Below are 15973 nucleotides of genomic sequence, written 5' to 3'. Positions count from 1 at the left end.
GTCACATAACAACAACAAAGATTTTTTCCCTCATAGGAAATAGGCTGCACCCACACTACAGAAATAATCCATTTTGACACCACCTTAATTACCATGGCTCAATGCTATGGAATTCTGGGAAGTTTTGTTTGTTGTGGCACCAGAGCTCTCTGACAGAGAAAGCTATGTCCCACAAAACTACAATTCCCAAAATTCCATAGCATTAAGCCATGTCAAAGTGGTATCAAACTGGATTATTTCTGCAGTGCAGAAGCAGTCATAGTCTAGACAAGTTTGTAACACACGTTAGATGGGAAATGCATTGACTTTACTTTAGAACCATATTAAGAGAGAGAACCTGGGTTTTATTTATTTTTTTCCTTTTCCCTTCCCCAACCACTTTTTTATAGTATCTTTTTGAAATCAAGAGACAGAATGCAGGGGCAATCATTGTTTATACTGATCTTCAAGCCGGGTCTCTTCCAGATGAACATCAGTGTATAATATAAAAGGCCACTCTGAATGCAATATCCATTCTTTTAGGAATCTGTGGTACAAAACATGTTGCAGCAATAATCCAGTTTGAGACCACTTTAACAATTCTGGATCAGTGCCAGGGAACTGTGGGAATTAAAAGTTTTGTGAGACATTTAGCTGGTGCCACAATAAACTACAAATGGCCATGATTCCCTAGCACTGAGCCAGGGCAGTAAAAATGGTCTCAAAGTGGATTATTTCTGCAGTGTGTTTTGTACCACAGATTCCTAAAAGAATGGATATTGCATTCAGAGTGGCCCTAAGCCAGGATAAGGAAAATTGTTTTCCTCCAAACTGGTTTTTGGACTACAGCCTTAGCCAGCATTGTTAATATCAAAGAATGTTGGGATCTACCATTCAACAAGATCTGGAAGATCCTCTATTGCCCACTGATGCTCCAGGTTTGTTTGGGTGTGCAAAACTGTTCCAATCTCAGTTTCTTATTCTCAGGTGTCGCGGTGACTTTATGAGAACCATTTATTTTATTTTACCCAAGATATTTATTGTTGTTTTAAGCTTTCTACTCCAGCTTATAGTAATTAATAAGGAGTTTGCTAGGCAAGATATGTATTCAGAGGAGGGTTTCCATCATCTTCGCCTTAGACCAAATGTCTGCCAGTCTCTGAATATCCCAAAGTCTGACACTCAAACCATTACACTAAACTGGCTCTCACTAAGATATTTATATATTAGGGCAAATGCTCTCACCATCCATCTTCCATAAAACCTAGGGTGCAAGCTCTACATTATACTTCTCCATAAACACTCTATATAATATCAACCCATCATGAAAAATAATACTGTAAAACCTAACAACCCTTAAAAATGACCATTGCAGCAAAGGTAACTGCAGCAGATCAGCACAAATGCCATTAAAAGCCGCTGAATGTAAAATGCCATTTCAGCAGAAGAAGCTCATACCAACAGCACTAAAGTTGTAGCCAAGGGTCCGTTAGGGGGAATTTTATTATGATGTTATTAGTCCAAATGTAGCAAGAGGGGGCTGGCTACAAGAGCCCTCCGAGATCGTCTCCCTATGTGTATACTGAGTAGACCAGGGCCTCCCAATAACTGAAGCTGAGGCAGGTTATAATAACTAAAGATCTACTTTATTGAAAAAGGGGAAACACACACACAATGCACACACATACACACATTCAAGGCTCAGGAAGAAAGGTTGGAAATGTGGAAAAGATGTTCAGGCTTTGCTAATGGTATACTTACCAAGATGTAGTCTTCCTCCGGGAAGTGAAATGGGATGTTGGGCAGTGAGGCCAATCTGCTCCGCACCTGGGTTTGAGCAGGAAAGCCGGCCACCAGATCAAAGGTCTGACTGACGTGGAGTGGGTAGACCTTGAAAATGGCGCGCTGAGCAGCAAAAGTGGGGACCTTTTATGGGCCAAATCTGGCCTGAGGGCAGAGAGTTTTGGTGATTGAAACAAAGGTGTTTAATTGCTTTCTTTCACCTGGATGTCTGAGTCTGATAATATCTATGACTTAAGCTGTTTGGACAACAGACTTGAGGAGGGGGGCGATTGCTCCAGGAAAGGCAAACATTTTACTCTTCCTGGCTGAAGATAATCCCTTCTTGCAACTTCCCCGACCTTCTGAGATGCTAATGTGGCTGTTTGCCTAAGGAATGTGGACATGTCCTGTCGCTTTGCCAGTAATGGCGGTCAAGCTAGGAGTCTGGCCAGGGGTCATTCAAGGGTTATCATGATTCCAAAATTTATATACACCAGCATGGGTAACAAAGTCTCTTTTTAGGGATAAACAACCCAACTTTAGAGAGCAGTTAAAGGCCTGTGATGAAAGGCCCAGGCAGGCAGGCAATGGTCTTGAAAACACATTGCACAAAAATTAAGTTCCCTCACAAGGACAAAGTTGGGGGAAGTTATTTTTGGACTATAACTCCCAGAATCCCACAGCCATCATGTCCAGATTTTGGAGCTGTGAGTTCAGACCACACTGCAGAAATAATCCTTTCTGAGACCTTTTTAACTGCTCTAGCTCAATGCTAGGGAATCCTGGGAACTGTAGTTTTGCGAGACATTTTGCCTTCTTTCTCAGAGAGCTCTGGTGCCACCATAAACTACAATTCCCAGGACTCCCTAGCACTGAGCCAAGGCAGTTAAAGCCATCTCAAACTGTTTTATTTCTGCAGCGTGTAGTCCGAAAAGTTACTTTTCACAACAAACTCCAACTCCCAGAATTCCATAGCCTTGAGCCAGAAAGGAGTTAAAGTGATGCCAAACCAGGTTATTTCTCCAGTGCGGATGTAGCCTAGGTTACAAATGACATGATAATGATAATGATGTGTAGCCTTAGAAGAGACCTGTGTGGAAAATAATTTGGCCAGAAGGGTGTGAATTGTAGTTTTCTGACATATATATATATATATATTCCAAATATAACATCACAATTAATGACACCAAAGGTTTTCAGCGTTTTCCTGGATAAGAAACATGTGGGTCTCCAGATGGTGGTCTTGGAGTTCAGTTCTCATCAGCCTTATCCAACATAGCAAATGCTGAAGAATGATGGGAGCTGTAGTCCAACAACACCTGAAGAATAATATAACAGTACTACTGTACTGTGGGGCACAAATAAATGATGAAGGGAAAATGAATCTGGTCCAAAAACACACTGCAAAAATAATCCAGTTTGAGACCACTTTATAACTGCCCTGGCTCAGTGCTAGGGAATCATGGGAAATTGTAGTTTGTTGTGGCACCAGAGCTCTTTTCTGACAGAGATGGCTAAATGTCTCCCAAAACTACAGTTCCCAGAATTCCCTAGCATTGAGCAAGGGCAGTTCAAACGGTTTCAAACTGGATTATTTCTGCAGTGTGTTTTGGACCAACTTTCCCCTTTAAATCTGAGGACTCCCACCATTCCCATTCAAAACTTAACGGTTGTTTGGGGGGGAGCATCTGCGCATGCGCAAACACGCCCCCTCTCTCAAAACTACCATGAAACAGGACTACTAACAAACTATCTTTACGCATGCGAGCCTTTTTATGCAGGTGGGCGGAGTTTCTTGCGTGTCCGTTGTGCGCAAGCGCGGGATGGCCGGTTGCATCAGTGGGCGGGGCTCGGGCGAAGGGGCGTGGCATAAGAGAGTATAAAAGGGCCATGTGCAGCTGAGCTGCTCCTGTTTAAAATGGCGGCGTTTGGAAGGTATGTTGTGATAAAGGCTATAAAGGGCTGGGGTGGCTGGTCCCATTTTGGGTGTTTTTTAAGAGCAGGGGCCTCCTAAGTGGAAATTCAACGGGTGACTCTTTCCTGGTGGGGTTGGGAAAGGAGGAAAAGGTTGACCTGTTGGATTTCTGCCTGCTTTGAGGGATTTATTGAAGGGGATGTGATGCAGGAGGAAAGATTAGTTGGGAAATGTGCCTCTATGGAGGAACTGTACTAAAATGTAAAGAGTGTGTGTGTGTGTGTGTATAGTAGGATTTGAATGCTAACATACTGCAAAATTCAAAGAGCTAGCCTTGTTAGCCTGCAAAATTAGTATGCAAAGATACCTTGTAGCTCCTTTAATTCTTTTAAGGCTGTGTCCACACTGCAGAAGTAATCCAGATTTGACACTGCTTTAACCACCATGGCTCAGTCCTAAGAAATTCTGGGACTTGTGGTTTTGTGAGACATTTAGCTTTCTCCATCAGAGCTGTAGTGCCACAGTAAACTACAGTTTCCAGGATTCCATAGCATTGAGCCATCACAGTTAAAGCAGTGTCAAACTGGATTATTTTTGCAGTGCGGATGCAGCCTAACTGAAAGAAGCGGGGGACATGAGATTGCATAGATAATAATAATAATAATAATAATAATAATAATCTTTATTTGTATACCGCTTTTCCATGGACGATCAAAGCGGTTTCCAATATCAGATTAACAATACATAACACATCATGACTCTGCTTCTCTCCCCTCAAGATGGTGGATGGGAGGAGGGCTCTTCTTAGATGTTTGCCTACTTCCTCAGGTGCATCTGTGGAAGTGGCCTTAAGCCTATGAAAGTCCATGATACCAATTCCTTTTAGTTTAGTCCCAGAGGTACTACAAGATCACTTTGCATACTAACACACTGTAAAGTCACTTCTATCAATAGAGGCAAAGCAGTTTCAGAGCAGGATGAATTATAGATAGCAGCAATGATTCTTAAAAAAACAACAGTATGATAATATAAGCTATATGATATTACAGGTTTGATTTTAGCCATGTTATTAAAGATTCAGAGGTTTTGAGGAAAGTACATCATTCCACAAGTGAAGGTCTGGAGGTTTCAAGAGCTGTATAGTGTCATTATACTGGGACCTTATTCACTGGGGTTTCATTTCAGGATCCCTGTGGATGCTGAAGTCCCATTAAAAACAGTGTAATAAAATGGCAAAATCAGGGTTTGCTTTTTGGAATTAATATAGTTCTAAAATATTTTCAAACTGTGGGTGCTTGAATCCATGGGAAAAAAGTCTGGATATGGAGGGCTGGCTGTAATATATTCTGTGAGAGGAAACAGCATTCCATAAATAGTTGTTATATATTGCTATGCATTTTTAATACTTTATAGTGAAGTGCTTTCCTCCATGGAGGCAAAAGGAATGCAACAGGGAGAAGATGAATTGAGTGAAGGGTAGGGTCTGGGGATGTGAATTAGGATTCTAGGGTAGTTAGGGGTGGTGTTATAAACAGGAAAGGAATGAGAAGGAAGGTCAGTAGAGTGGATACTAAGTGAATGGTTTAAGACAGGTATTTATAAATTAGTGCTGTTTTGTAGAGTGGATTATAGGAGGTAGTGTAGTCATTTAGAATTGAGACATCTGGGTTTAAGTCTCCACTAAGAGTGATTTGGAGCCAGCTACACTTATTCAGCCTGATACCTTTCTCATACTATTGTTAAGAGACTAAAAGAGGAGAAAGGGTAAAATGGGAGGAAGTTTATGTAAGAAGTAGAGGCGGGGGGAAGAGATGATATATTTCTGAGGAGGCTCAAGCATTTGGACTTATTTTATTAACAATTATTTTTCTTCCTACAGGAGCATAGGTATTCTTTCTGCTTTCCTTTCAAAATGGAGCATCTGTATCATGCCTCCAGCCATCCTTTCACCTTGTTGTACCAGGTGAGTGGTGCTGAGCCTAGTTTGAAATCATTTTGAAAAATCTTGAGGTCCTTAAAAAGGTTTTATATTTTAAAAAGGTTCTGAAGAGGTGGGCATGTTGGGTAAAACATCATAGCCAGTGTTGACCTACAACTATGGAGTTGTATGCATTTGAGATTTCCTAAAATGAGCATTCAATGCATGCAGTATCACAGTGAGATCTAACAGGTTCAATCATTGCTATAGAATATAATATGGAAGTCCTCTGCAATTCAGGTGATCACTGGGGAATATGGCTGCTGTTGTGGGAGTGGAAAAGCAGCAATCCCAGAGCAGATATTGTGAGTTGTAGACAATTGTCAGTTGCCTCATTCTTCTCAGTATTTACCTTTCTTGAGATAGAGTTAAATTTGATAGAGGGGGAAGCATTGTTGCGTGTAAATTGCAACAGGGTTCCTCCAGTGATGTGAGCACTGGGCACAGACAATTCCTGTGATGATAACAGTGCCCCCCATGCCTTTGACATCATGGGGGACTGAGGAGCAGAATCCCTGAACCTGGCAGGTTGAAATTGGGGGTTAGGGTTGATCCTAAATGGGGGGTTAGTACAGTGTTCTCTCGGTAACCCAGGGGTTAAAGAGTAAATCCCCCATTCCTGTACACATATCCCTGAGAGCCTCTTATGGAGGGTTCTTACTGGGGTGTTCAATGTGTGAACATAGGTGTACAACTAAAATAGGCATCTGTGACTCTGAAAGATGGGCCTTTTTGCTGAGGAGGAAAATGCAAAGATTGGGCAATTCTGGGAGGTGAAAAGCCCACTCTTTTCCCTTCTGGTCCTCTTCCATCCCCCACAGTTGGATTTTGATTGTCTTGGAGAAGGTAGCCATTTTTCTTCATACCCTTCTGCCATCCTGTCATGGATGTGTGGCAGAATTTGAAGTGGACTGATACAACGCAGTGTAGTTAAACGTGGTCTGTAGACCATTGCTGAACCATGAGCCACTGACTGCCAAGAAATGCAACTGGTTTCCAGGAAATAAACATTTTTAACCAATGACACAAATGCATCCCCTGGGACATTAGGGAAAATATTGATGATCTGCATGATAAAATAGTCTGAGGAATACAAAGCTAATGACACAGTAACTATGTTAATTTCTGAGTCCTAAGTAATATAGTATCATTCCTGATAGGTGACTCCAGCGGTAAGGTATATCGCCCTGTTCCCAGGATGATTGGCACACCAAGGTGCATATGACTACCATATGGAGCACGCAAGGTGAGTAGGGCTGTTCAGTGTTCTGCTAATGGGTGAAAGAGGAGGCAATTTCAAGATTAAGTGTTGGAAGAAAAATTTCAAGGAGCTTGGATAGCAAGCATGAAGTGCAGGGGATACCCCAATGATGTCAGCACTGGGCTCCGACCACTGTGATGATTTTGGTGCCTTCTGGAGACTTGACACTCCAGGAGACTGAGGGGTTCTGAGCATGCATATTTAGTTGTGCTCCTTTTGCATCTAAAACACTCTTGTTCTTTAGTAGTATGTGAGCACAGCCTGGAAAAGTTCCTTTTTTCAGTACAAGTCCCAGAATCCCAACCAACATGGTCATAACTAGTTTAAAAAGACACTATCATTTTGTGCTTCTGTGTAGGCAGGGAGCAGAATCGTGTGTCCTCACAGCTTTTAGAGGTATGGAGGCAAAGCTGTATGTCAATCAAATGTAAAGAAGATAGTGAAAAGTTGCATACACATCCCAAAACATATTATTGCATAATCAATCATGAATATAATGTCCACTTATGTTCATATAACATCTGTCTCATTTCCAACCTGGTGCACTTCCAGTGTGTTAAGTTGCATGGGGACGGTACCAGGTTGAGAAGCTTGCTGTAATTAGCTTAGTTCTGTTGCTGTACTTTCTGAAGATATGCCTGTATCTGGTGGAGGTATTGGCTTGTGGTTTATTACTAACTTCTTAAGTGCTGTGATGCTAATGCATGCTGCATGTTTCTTCACATTTAGCCTCAGCCAAGTTGTCTGGCCACATCTCTCTGAAAGACGGAAGATACCCAAGTGGATGAGTTGTCCTTGCAGGAGGAAGTATGACTTCGAAAGAGTTTCTTGGATTACCATAAATCCACTGAAGGGTGTTTCTGTTCTGTTTGGTTTTTTATGTTGTCTGCCTTTCGTTAAGCTTCATTTTCCACCCTTCATTACTTGTACCAGGTGGGATCTTTAGCATGGTGGAGAGTCTCACTGGATATGCGAGGAGGCATCTTCAGCTAGTATTGAGCCTATCTGACTTCCCAACTTGTGGCTAAGGTTAAAAAAATATCCTCCTGATTGAGAAGGGGAAGCTGTTGGGAACAGAACACTGAGTCAGCTGGCAGTTCTTTTACAGTAGGTAAATTGGGGTGGTGATGCTGTGTTCTCCTTCAACTGTCTTGGCCACTAATCCCAGGATACCTGGAACTGTCCTGGATACTACTTAGAATTAGCAAACTACTGAAAAGGGCAGAGGATAAGCAGAACTCCATAAAGCCTAGTTCTGCCTCCTGTGGGAGGTAGGAAGAGGAGTCTTAAGACACTATCTTCCACTACAGGAAAATGAGGGTGTGCTACTGGTTGTCAGGTGGTCCAAAGCCTCCCTCCCAATTTAAAAGCCAAATGGTACAGGGTGGCAGGACCTTGCTTGCTACATGCATCAAGGTGGGTCTGCGCACTGTGAAGGATACAGTATACTAAAGTGATTCATATAATAATTTTTATTTATATTTCCCGCCTCTGCCTGCGGATCTAAATCTTGCTTGAATGCTTATCCAGCTGTAATATTACCTATCAGCTGTTTAGCCCATCTGGATAGTGAGGTGTGAGTTACCTCTCAACTCGGGTTATTTTTCTCAGACTCTGCTTTTGGGTGGGGAGAAACAAGTTTGGATTGTAAGTGTTTAGGACAGTCACATTCTGTGCAATACTTATGATCTTAAATAAAATGTTACAACAAACAATGCATCTGTGTCCAAGCTACCTTGTAAATATACTTTAAAAATTGTAGTACAACACTCACATTAGTTTGTTTTTAAAACAGTTTCTCTTCCTGGATGTGTACATGAAGCCCCCCTCCCCCCAAAGCATTAGAATTTTGAGTTTGAAAATTGCTAAAAAAGACCTTTTTGTTAGAGCAAGTTCCTTACTGAAATGGAAAGCAAACCTTTCCTAAATGCTGTAGGTGATTAAGAATTACATCTTGCTGGAAAGAGTTAGGGTAATATGTAATTTAAGTGCTCTCGGTCTGAGTTATAGTTAGCTAGCTGCCCTTGGTAGTTCTCACTAGTGGTATTAACAGTTATCTCTGTACTGAGTGTACTACAAATCTGTGGTTTTTGTTTTTCCTTTTCTGGGCCCTTTCCTACTAATTCCCTGCCCTGAATGACACTTGCCAATGCTATTGATACTACTATCCAGATAGACTTCTCTGAGCTCCCAGACAGGAAGGCTGTGTAAGAGCTTTTAGGTTCCAATCCACTTTGCAGAATGCACAAAGACTGTCTTTGTATATTTACATATGGGAAATTATGATTGTTGTCATGAGCTTTTTTCCCATTACCTTCTCCAGTACAAAATCCCCATTCCAATTAGCGCCATGCTTAGCAGACCTACTGCTACAGCCAGAGAGGTTACTGTGCGTCCTGCAAAACAGTGTTAAGGACAGGTGTAAATTTTGAATTCACTCAAGGAGATCTAAAGTTGGCAGTGGGGGCTTTTATTACCTGTGCTTTTTCGAGGATTTTGGCATTCAGCATCCCAATCATGTGGGACAACAGGACGTGTGAGGTGAATGAAACGAGGTAGTGGGCAAGGTGTGGAGCAGCCAGGAAGGGCTAATACGTGAGGTGGTTGATCACTTGTGTTCCGGTAGAACATAGCTACACTGAACGAGCTGGAATAAGGGAAGAAATTGGGTATTTTAGTAGGTGATGCTCTGAGCTATGCTTTAACAGCAGAACTGGCATCAGTCCATAATGATGCTGTAATGCAGGGGTTCTCAGCCTGTCCCATCAGGGGTTCCAAGGTGGAGATATATAAACCATGTGTGTAAAATGATTGTCGCTTGAGAAATTAAGGTATTTTTTTCAGGGACGGGGGGGGTGCTTAGCTTCCATTCAAATCTCAAAGGAATCTGTGAGCCCAAAAAGGTTAAGAACTGCTGGTGTAATGCGTCAGCAGTTAAATGTGCTGACAAATCACTTGAGAGGCAGCTGGTTATGCTGCAAAGATACTTCTAGCTGGCAGTTCTCATTAAAAAAGAATGCTTTGTTCTATCAATAAATACGATCTTGAGTATTAAAAGTCTGTCTGGTGTTACTTGTCAGGCTGCTGCAGAGCAGCAGCAAACATGCCCCACTGGAATACCTATTTGTCTCAGGTGGAAAGTAAGAATTAGAGGATAAGCCTAGCCTCTAGCAAAACTAGATACCTCCCTCCTTTTTAAAAACCAAACATACTTATTGCTTTCCTGGTAGAACTCAAATCCATGGCAGGCAGCATAGGGTGGCGGGTGACCATTATAAAGGCCCAGGGCTCCATGCAAAGCAATCAAGGTGCTGTCATGCTAAAGTGAGCAGAAAAGCAATTTAGCCACAGTGTGACCTTATCTGTTTCAATATACTGTAGCATCCCCTTTCCCTCCCTCTTTCCTGTACCAGGTTCACATGCTATTCTGAAGATAGGATAATGTTTGGTATATGACCTGTGTGCAGTTGCACTCACGGCAGGATTTGGGTACAGGGCTCCCTCTTAGCAAGGAGGTCCCAGATGAAGAAATGCTGACTTAAACCTTTTCTTCTGAAGAGCTTCCTATAAAGGCATCAAGTCAACTGCAAACTATAGTTTTGATTTGTTATTTTAAAATATGTTGTTAGCTGCCTTGAGTCCCATTATTGGAAGAAAGGTGGGATAAATATACCAAACGTTACATCTCAGGTGGATGCGAAAGTCAGGAGCACTTGTTATCAGCTTCGGCTGTTACGCCAGCTGCGACCCTACCTGGGCTGGGGGGACCTTGAAACAGTGGTACATTCTCTGGTGACCTCTCAGTTGGATTTCTGTAACACGCTCTACATGGGGCAACCCTTGTACTAAACCCGTAAGCTTCAGTTAGTGCAGAACATGGCAGCAAGGTTGGTCACTGGATGTTCCAAGACCAGCCATATAATACCTGTCCTACAAGATCTACATTGGCTGCCCATTCGCTTCCGGGCGCAATACAAGGTGTTGGTTATTACCTATAAAGTCTTAAATGGCTTGGGCCCAGGGTACTTGGAGGACCGCCTCTCCCCATATAATCCGCCCCACGCTCTCAGGTCGGCCGGGAAGCAACTGTTGAGGGTTCCAGACACGAAGTATTCCATGACTGCACAGAGGGCATTCTCTATCTCGGCCCCACAGCTTTGGAACTCTTCCCGGTGAGCTCCGCTCGGCTACCTCCCTTGACCTATTTAGGAAGAGGTTAAAAACCTTCCTCTTCCAACAGGCTTTCCCCCAGATGTTGTAAGATCTCTCTCCCCGCTGCACTCGCTGCACCAGCACTTTAAGCTAGTTTTTGTATGGTTTTAATCTTGTAATTTTAATATTGTTTTTAATAGTTTATATATCGATTTGGATGCTTATGTGATTACTGTTTGTAAAGTGTACATTTGTGTACTTCTGTGTAACCCGCTTTGATCTGCCAAGGAAAAGCGGGCTATAAATAAACAGATTATTATTATTATAAAAATAAAGAACTACCGTACCTAAATGTAGTACCTGTTAGTACTGGTAGTACTACCTGTTAGACTGTAACATTGGTTGTCCTTTTCTCCATGAGTGCATGGAGGACACAATCCAGAATTTTATATGCTGTAGAGGTGGTCCAGAGCCTGCATGTCTGTTATAGGGGTGATGGGAATAGTGTCCTTTAAATGTTGTTGAACTGCAGTGCCCAAAGTTAGGCCCCATACAGACAGGCCAAAATAAGGCTGCTTTGGGTCATGAGCGTGGCCTTGGTGTGGCTTCCGGACTCTTAGGATGCGTACATCATTTAAACAGCATACCTCCAAAGTGACCCAAAACAGTTCTATTTTGGCCTGTCTGTATGGGCCTTTATTTGGGTTTATGGTATCACATGTTACATGTAAGTGCATTACTGTAAAACTGCTTATAATAAGGCTCTTCTGTACATCTCGCAGCCAAGATGCAAGGTTGGTGAGGATGATTTTTTTGAGTTCATGCCACCTGAATTGTGAAATGCTTCTTAAAATGGTTAAACTAGCCATTTCTTTGTTCAGTTTTAGACACGCTGTTAACAATCATATTCCAAATGACATTTGAAGGCCCTGTCTTCACTTTGGAGTCTTAAGACTGCTTTTCTACTGCTCTTAAGACTTGAAGGCACACAACAACAACATAGTTTTGGTGTATCTCATAAACTTAGAAAACTAGGATGCCTTGATATTCTTTTGAGTGGAGAGGCATCTCAAATAATTCTAGAATTATAATCTTCCAATTAAAATCTGTCTTAAACATGTAGATTCCCTAAACCATCCATATCTTCCTATGCTGCCCTTGGAAAATCTAAGCTTGGGAAGGACTTACAGCAGAATACATCACCATTTTGAGAGGCAGATCTCGGCACACAATTTTGGAGAAGTTGCTCAGGATAGCTCCCAGTAGCAATCCTACAGAGAGAATAAGGACAGTGCTGATAAGAATGGTGTAGTCAGGTATGGGGAAACATACGAGGCACCTATACAAATAAGAAGTGAAGGGGTACAGTGTCACTTCAAAAAGTGCAGTCTTGAAAAAGAATCTGGTATCAGTTGGATTCCAAGATTTGTCTGATCTGTTAAATGCCAGCTTCTACTACAGAGATGCCATCAAACAACGTTCCCAGAGCTCAGAATACAGCTTCCAGAATCCCTATCTGCTGGTGATGCTTTAAGTTAGCTTGGGTGTTTACTAGTTTCATCCTTCCAATGAGCTTAATATAATATGTGTGGTCATCCCCTGTCTCTCCCCTTAATAACCTTACTTTGAAGGAGAGCCGAAGTTATTTAACTGCCTGAGAAAGGCAAGAGGGTATCCCCTCCCACATTGTATGTATGGTAGCTAAATAGACCATTGGCTAAATTGTAATACATTATCAATACTGGGACAACATTCACCAGGTCGTCTTCCTGAGGGGCAGGAGGATGAGCTGTGTGGAACACAAAGGGATGGCTATGCAGAAAAGTCAGAGACTGCAACCATCTTTCAACATTAGCCACCTCAGGTGGCTGCCTCACTCTGGCTGCTGCTACACTGCAGAATTAATGCAGCTTGACACCACTTTAACTGTCATGGCTCCATCCTATCGAATCCTAGGATTTGTAGTTTGTTCTGGCACCAGAGCTCTGACCGAAGGTGAAATATCTCACAAAACTACAAATCCAAGAATTTCATAGCATTGAATCATGACAGTTAAACTGATGTCAAACTGCATTCATTCTTCAATGTAGATGCAGTCATAGTCATAACAGGACAGCCTCCAAGTTTGTAGCTGAGGACTGCTTCAAGATCACCCCATAAACTTTGTACCAACTGGTGACAAAGCCAACTTGCTGCAGATCTAGATCAGCTTTTAGACTGGTAAACCAAACATGCCATTGATAAGTATGCTCTCCCAGTCATGTTCAACTTACCATGCATTTTATTTTGTAATGTAGTATTGCAGATGGTTTGTTAACTCTGAGGGCCTATGATTATACAGTATACAGTGAAATGTTAAAATTTACCTCCAGTGAATCGAGCCTTCTCCTGAGTGGCATACATTCCCACATGAGCCTCGACATTGAATATTTCTATCTCTGCAAGAGTAGTCAGGACCTGTGGTGTGGCCCAGCTAGGCAAGGTCAGGTTGTGCATTTTCTACAAAGGAAGTGAGAGAAAAGCAGAACTTCGGAAACGTTAGTGGCCAGTGACAATGCTGGCTAAGGAAACTGGGGAGCTGTAGTCCAAAAAAATTGATTTTTTTAAAACATGAGAAAGGTATGTAGGTAACCTTGTTGGGAGGAAAAGGGGGAGGGAGTAATAATATGTGGTATTCCTACCTGACAGAAAAGAGAGTCATGTACTCTCCAAAGACCCCGCAGAGTGAGCTGCTCCAGTTTAAGTCCCGTGTAATTACTCATCTCTTTTATGAAGCCCTATAAGGGACAGACGGGTAAGGAACTAAATGAAGAACTTTAAACTTGAGCTTCTTAGTTTCACACAACAACAATGTATATTGTATCTAAAGAAGTATATTTCCACATGAAAATGGTCAGGCTGAAATATTAAGAGGTGAAGTATGATTGCTCCTCAAAACTCTTTGGTATAGTGATGGCAGCATAATTATAATTATATTTATTTGTGACCTGTTTTCCCCCAAAAATTGGGACCAAAAGCAGCTTGCAGTCTAAAAACGCAGTACAATTAAAAACTTGCAAAAGTGACAAAATGGAATTAAACTATGAAAATATTAAAAGCAATCATTTGTTGAAAAATAGATTACAATTTAAAATGATAAAAGCAGTTAAAAATGATAACACTTTAAAATAACACTACAGGACGTCCTTTATAGACATTCTGTTTTAAACACCTGTCTGAACTCGAAGGTCTTATCCTGCTGGCAGAAGGGCAACAAAGAGGAAGCCATTCTAGGCTCCCTGGAAAGGGAGTTCCAGAGTCTAGGTGCAGCCACCAAGAAAGCCCTCTCTTGCATCCCCACCAACTGTGCTTGCAATAGTGGTGGGACTGAAAGAAGGGCCTCTCCAGAAGCTCTCAGAGCTTGAGCTGGTTCATCCAGGTAAATAATGTTTGCCAAATAACCTGGACCTGAGCCTGAGCCATATAATGCAACCATTTTTGTTGTTCAGAAACCATTCAGGGATAGCTGTGTTGGGCATTTAACAAATACAAACAAAAATCCATCAGTGATACCTTTATTGGCCAACCAAAAAGCACAATATATTGGTTGCAAGCTTTTGAAGCTCCATGGATATTGTGCATTTTTGTTGTGTGCCTTCAAGTTGTTTCCAATTTATGATGACCTCCTCATGTGGTTTTCTTGGCCAGATTTATTCAGAGAAGGTTTGCCAAACTGCCTTCCCCTGAGGCTGAGAGCATGTGACTTGGCCAAGGTCACCCAGTGGGTTTCATGGCTGAGCTGGGAATCAAACCCTGGTCTCCAGAGTCATAGTCCAACAGTCAAACCACTACGTCATGCTGGCTCTCCACCATAAATGACTGTAATTACCTGTTTAACTCAGAATCCAACCTCAAGATATAGCATGTCCTAGGATTCTTTGGAGGGGAGAGTCATGAGGATTAAAATGGTATAAAACTGCTCTAGCTTTGCCATGCAGACATACTCTATGAGTGAGCAGCAAAGGTAAATGAAAAGGCTTCCCTCCTCAAAACAGTCTGCTATTTCAACTGGCAGAAAGTTAGAGTGGTAACCCGCACGGTTCCTTTTAATCTCTACTATACTTTGAATGTGTTTTACACTTTTAAATATTTTAATTGGATTGGCTGTGTAATTTTTTTTTAATTGTGGCTAAACTGATGAGAGGAGCACTGCTTACAGAAACCTCCTTTCCCCCACTTCATAATCTATGTGTCTTCTTACCTTCCAGCCTTTCATTTTAGCCTGATAGCTTGGCAAATTAATTGTCTCTTCCATTAGCTGTTGGTATCGATGGCAGGTCCGGGTTGGCGATTTCAGCAGCTGTGTGGGCCAGTTAAGAAAAAACAGACAAAATCTGACTATAGGAGAAATCAGGTCTCTTGCTTTTCTCAGTCTAAACCATTAAGCAAAGTAGCCATACGTTCTTTACACAGGGCAGTCCTCTATTTAAAGATACATTCTCTTTCAGAAATTAGGTTCTCTACCTTTTGTTGAACCACAGCTCCCATCTTCCCTGACCATTGACAACTACGGATGATATAATAATTATTTTATTTATCTATATCCCTCCTCCTTCCCAGTATAGGGACTCAAGGCAGTTATGGTCCAATGACACCAGTACAGTAAATACAACTTAATATTTAAATGTCATGTGTGTAATCACAGGCAACTGGCAGCCCTGAATAAGATGTGTGGGGAAGAATCTATTTCAGGGAATCCAAGGTTTGCATTAACTTACCTTATCATATTTAATTGGCACTGTGTGGATGGGGACAGGACTCCAGCCAGTCTCTGGATCCAAATTTGGATAGAGTCCCATTAGGTTGGCTTGGGCACTCATGATAGTGCGGTCATAATCTGTGCTGCGAATGTATATCTGAAAATAAA

General features: G+C 41.9%; 1 protein-coding gene, 1 long non-coding RNA gene and 2 other non-coding genes across 7 annotated transcripts in view; 3 read left to right on the top strand and 1 right to left on the bottom strand.

The window, feature by feature from the left end:
• Window positions 1-3621: 3621 nt before the first annotated feature.
• On the top strand, window positions 3622-6912 carry LOC121934269. The gene is made up of 3 exons (XR_006104604.1): window positions 3622-3696; window positions 5556-5639; window positions 6815-6912. It is a non-coding gene; the product is annotated as an uncharacterized LOC121934269 (long non-coding RNA).
• The window catches only part of ACP4 (acid phosphatase 4), a 16125-nt gene continuing 5660 nt past the window's right edge, over window positions 5509-15973 (bottom strand). For 3 of the 4 annotated variants that reach the window (XM_042474584.1, XM_042474586.1, XM_042474585.1), the window contains 8 exons: window positions 15825-15962; window positions 15308-15406; window positions 13749-13844; window positions 13434-13566; window positions 12256-12338; window positions 10128-10234; window positions 9393-9562; window positions 5509-9311 (listed from right to left, as the gene is read on the bottom strand). In XM_042474584.1, coding sequence (XP_042330518.1) covers window positions 9226-9311; window positions 9393-9562; window positions 10128-10234; window positions 12256-12338; window positions 13434-13566; window positions 13749-13844; window positions 15308-15406; window positions 15825-15962 — 912 coding nt within the window. In that variant the 3' untranslated portion in view covers window positions 5509-9225. Of the gene's footprint in view, window positions 9563-10127; window positions 10235-12255; window positions 12339-13433; window positions 13567-13748; window positions 13845-15307; window positions 15407-15824; window positions 15963-15973 lie in introns of all 4 variants that reach the window. The other variant, XM_042474587.1, reaches the window with a different exon arrangement.
• Window positions 6072-6164, top strand: LOC121935868. Its single transcript, XR_006104890.1, has one exon. It is a non-coding gene; the product is annotated as a small nucleolar RNA SNORD88 (small nucleolar RNA).
• Window positions 7014-7103, top strand: LOC121935869. Its single transcript, XR_006104891.1, has one exon. It is a non-coding gene; the product is annotated as a small nucleolar RNA SNORD88 (small nucleolar RNA).

Source organism: Sceloporus undulatus, chromosome 6, assembly GCF_019175285.1.
Source record: "Sceloporus undulatus isolate JIND9_A2432 ecotype Alabama chromosome 6, SceUnd_v1.1, whole genome shotgun sequence".
Classification (NCBI taxonomy): Eukaryota; Metazoa; Chordata; class Lepidosauria; order Squamata; family Phrynosomatidae; genus Sceloporus; species Sceloporus undulatus.
This window is presented reverse-complemented; position numbering and strand designations above follow the sequence as displayed.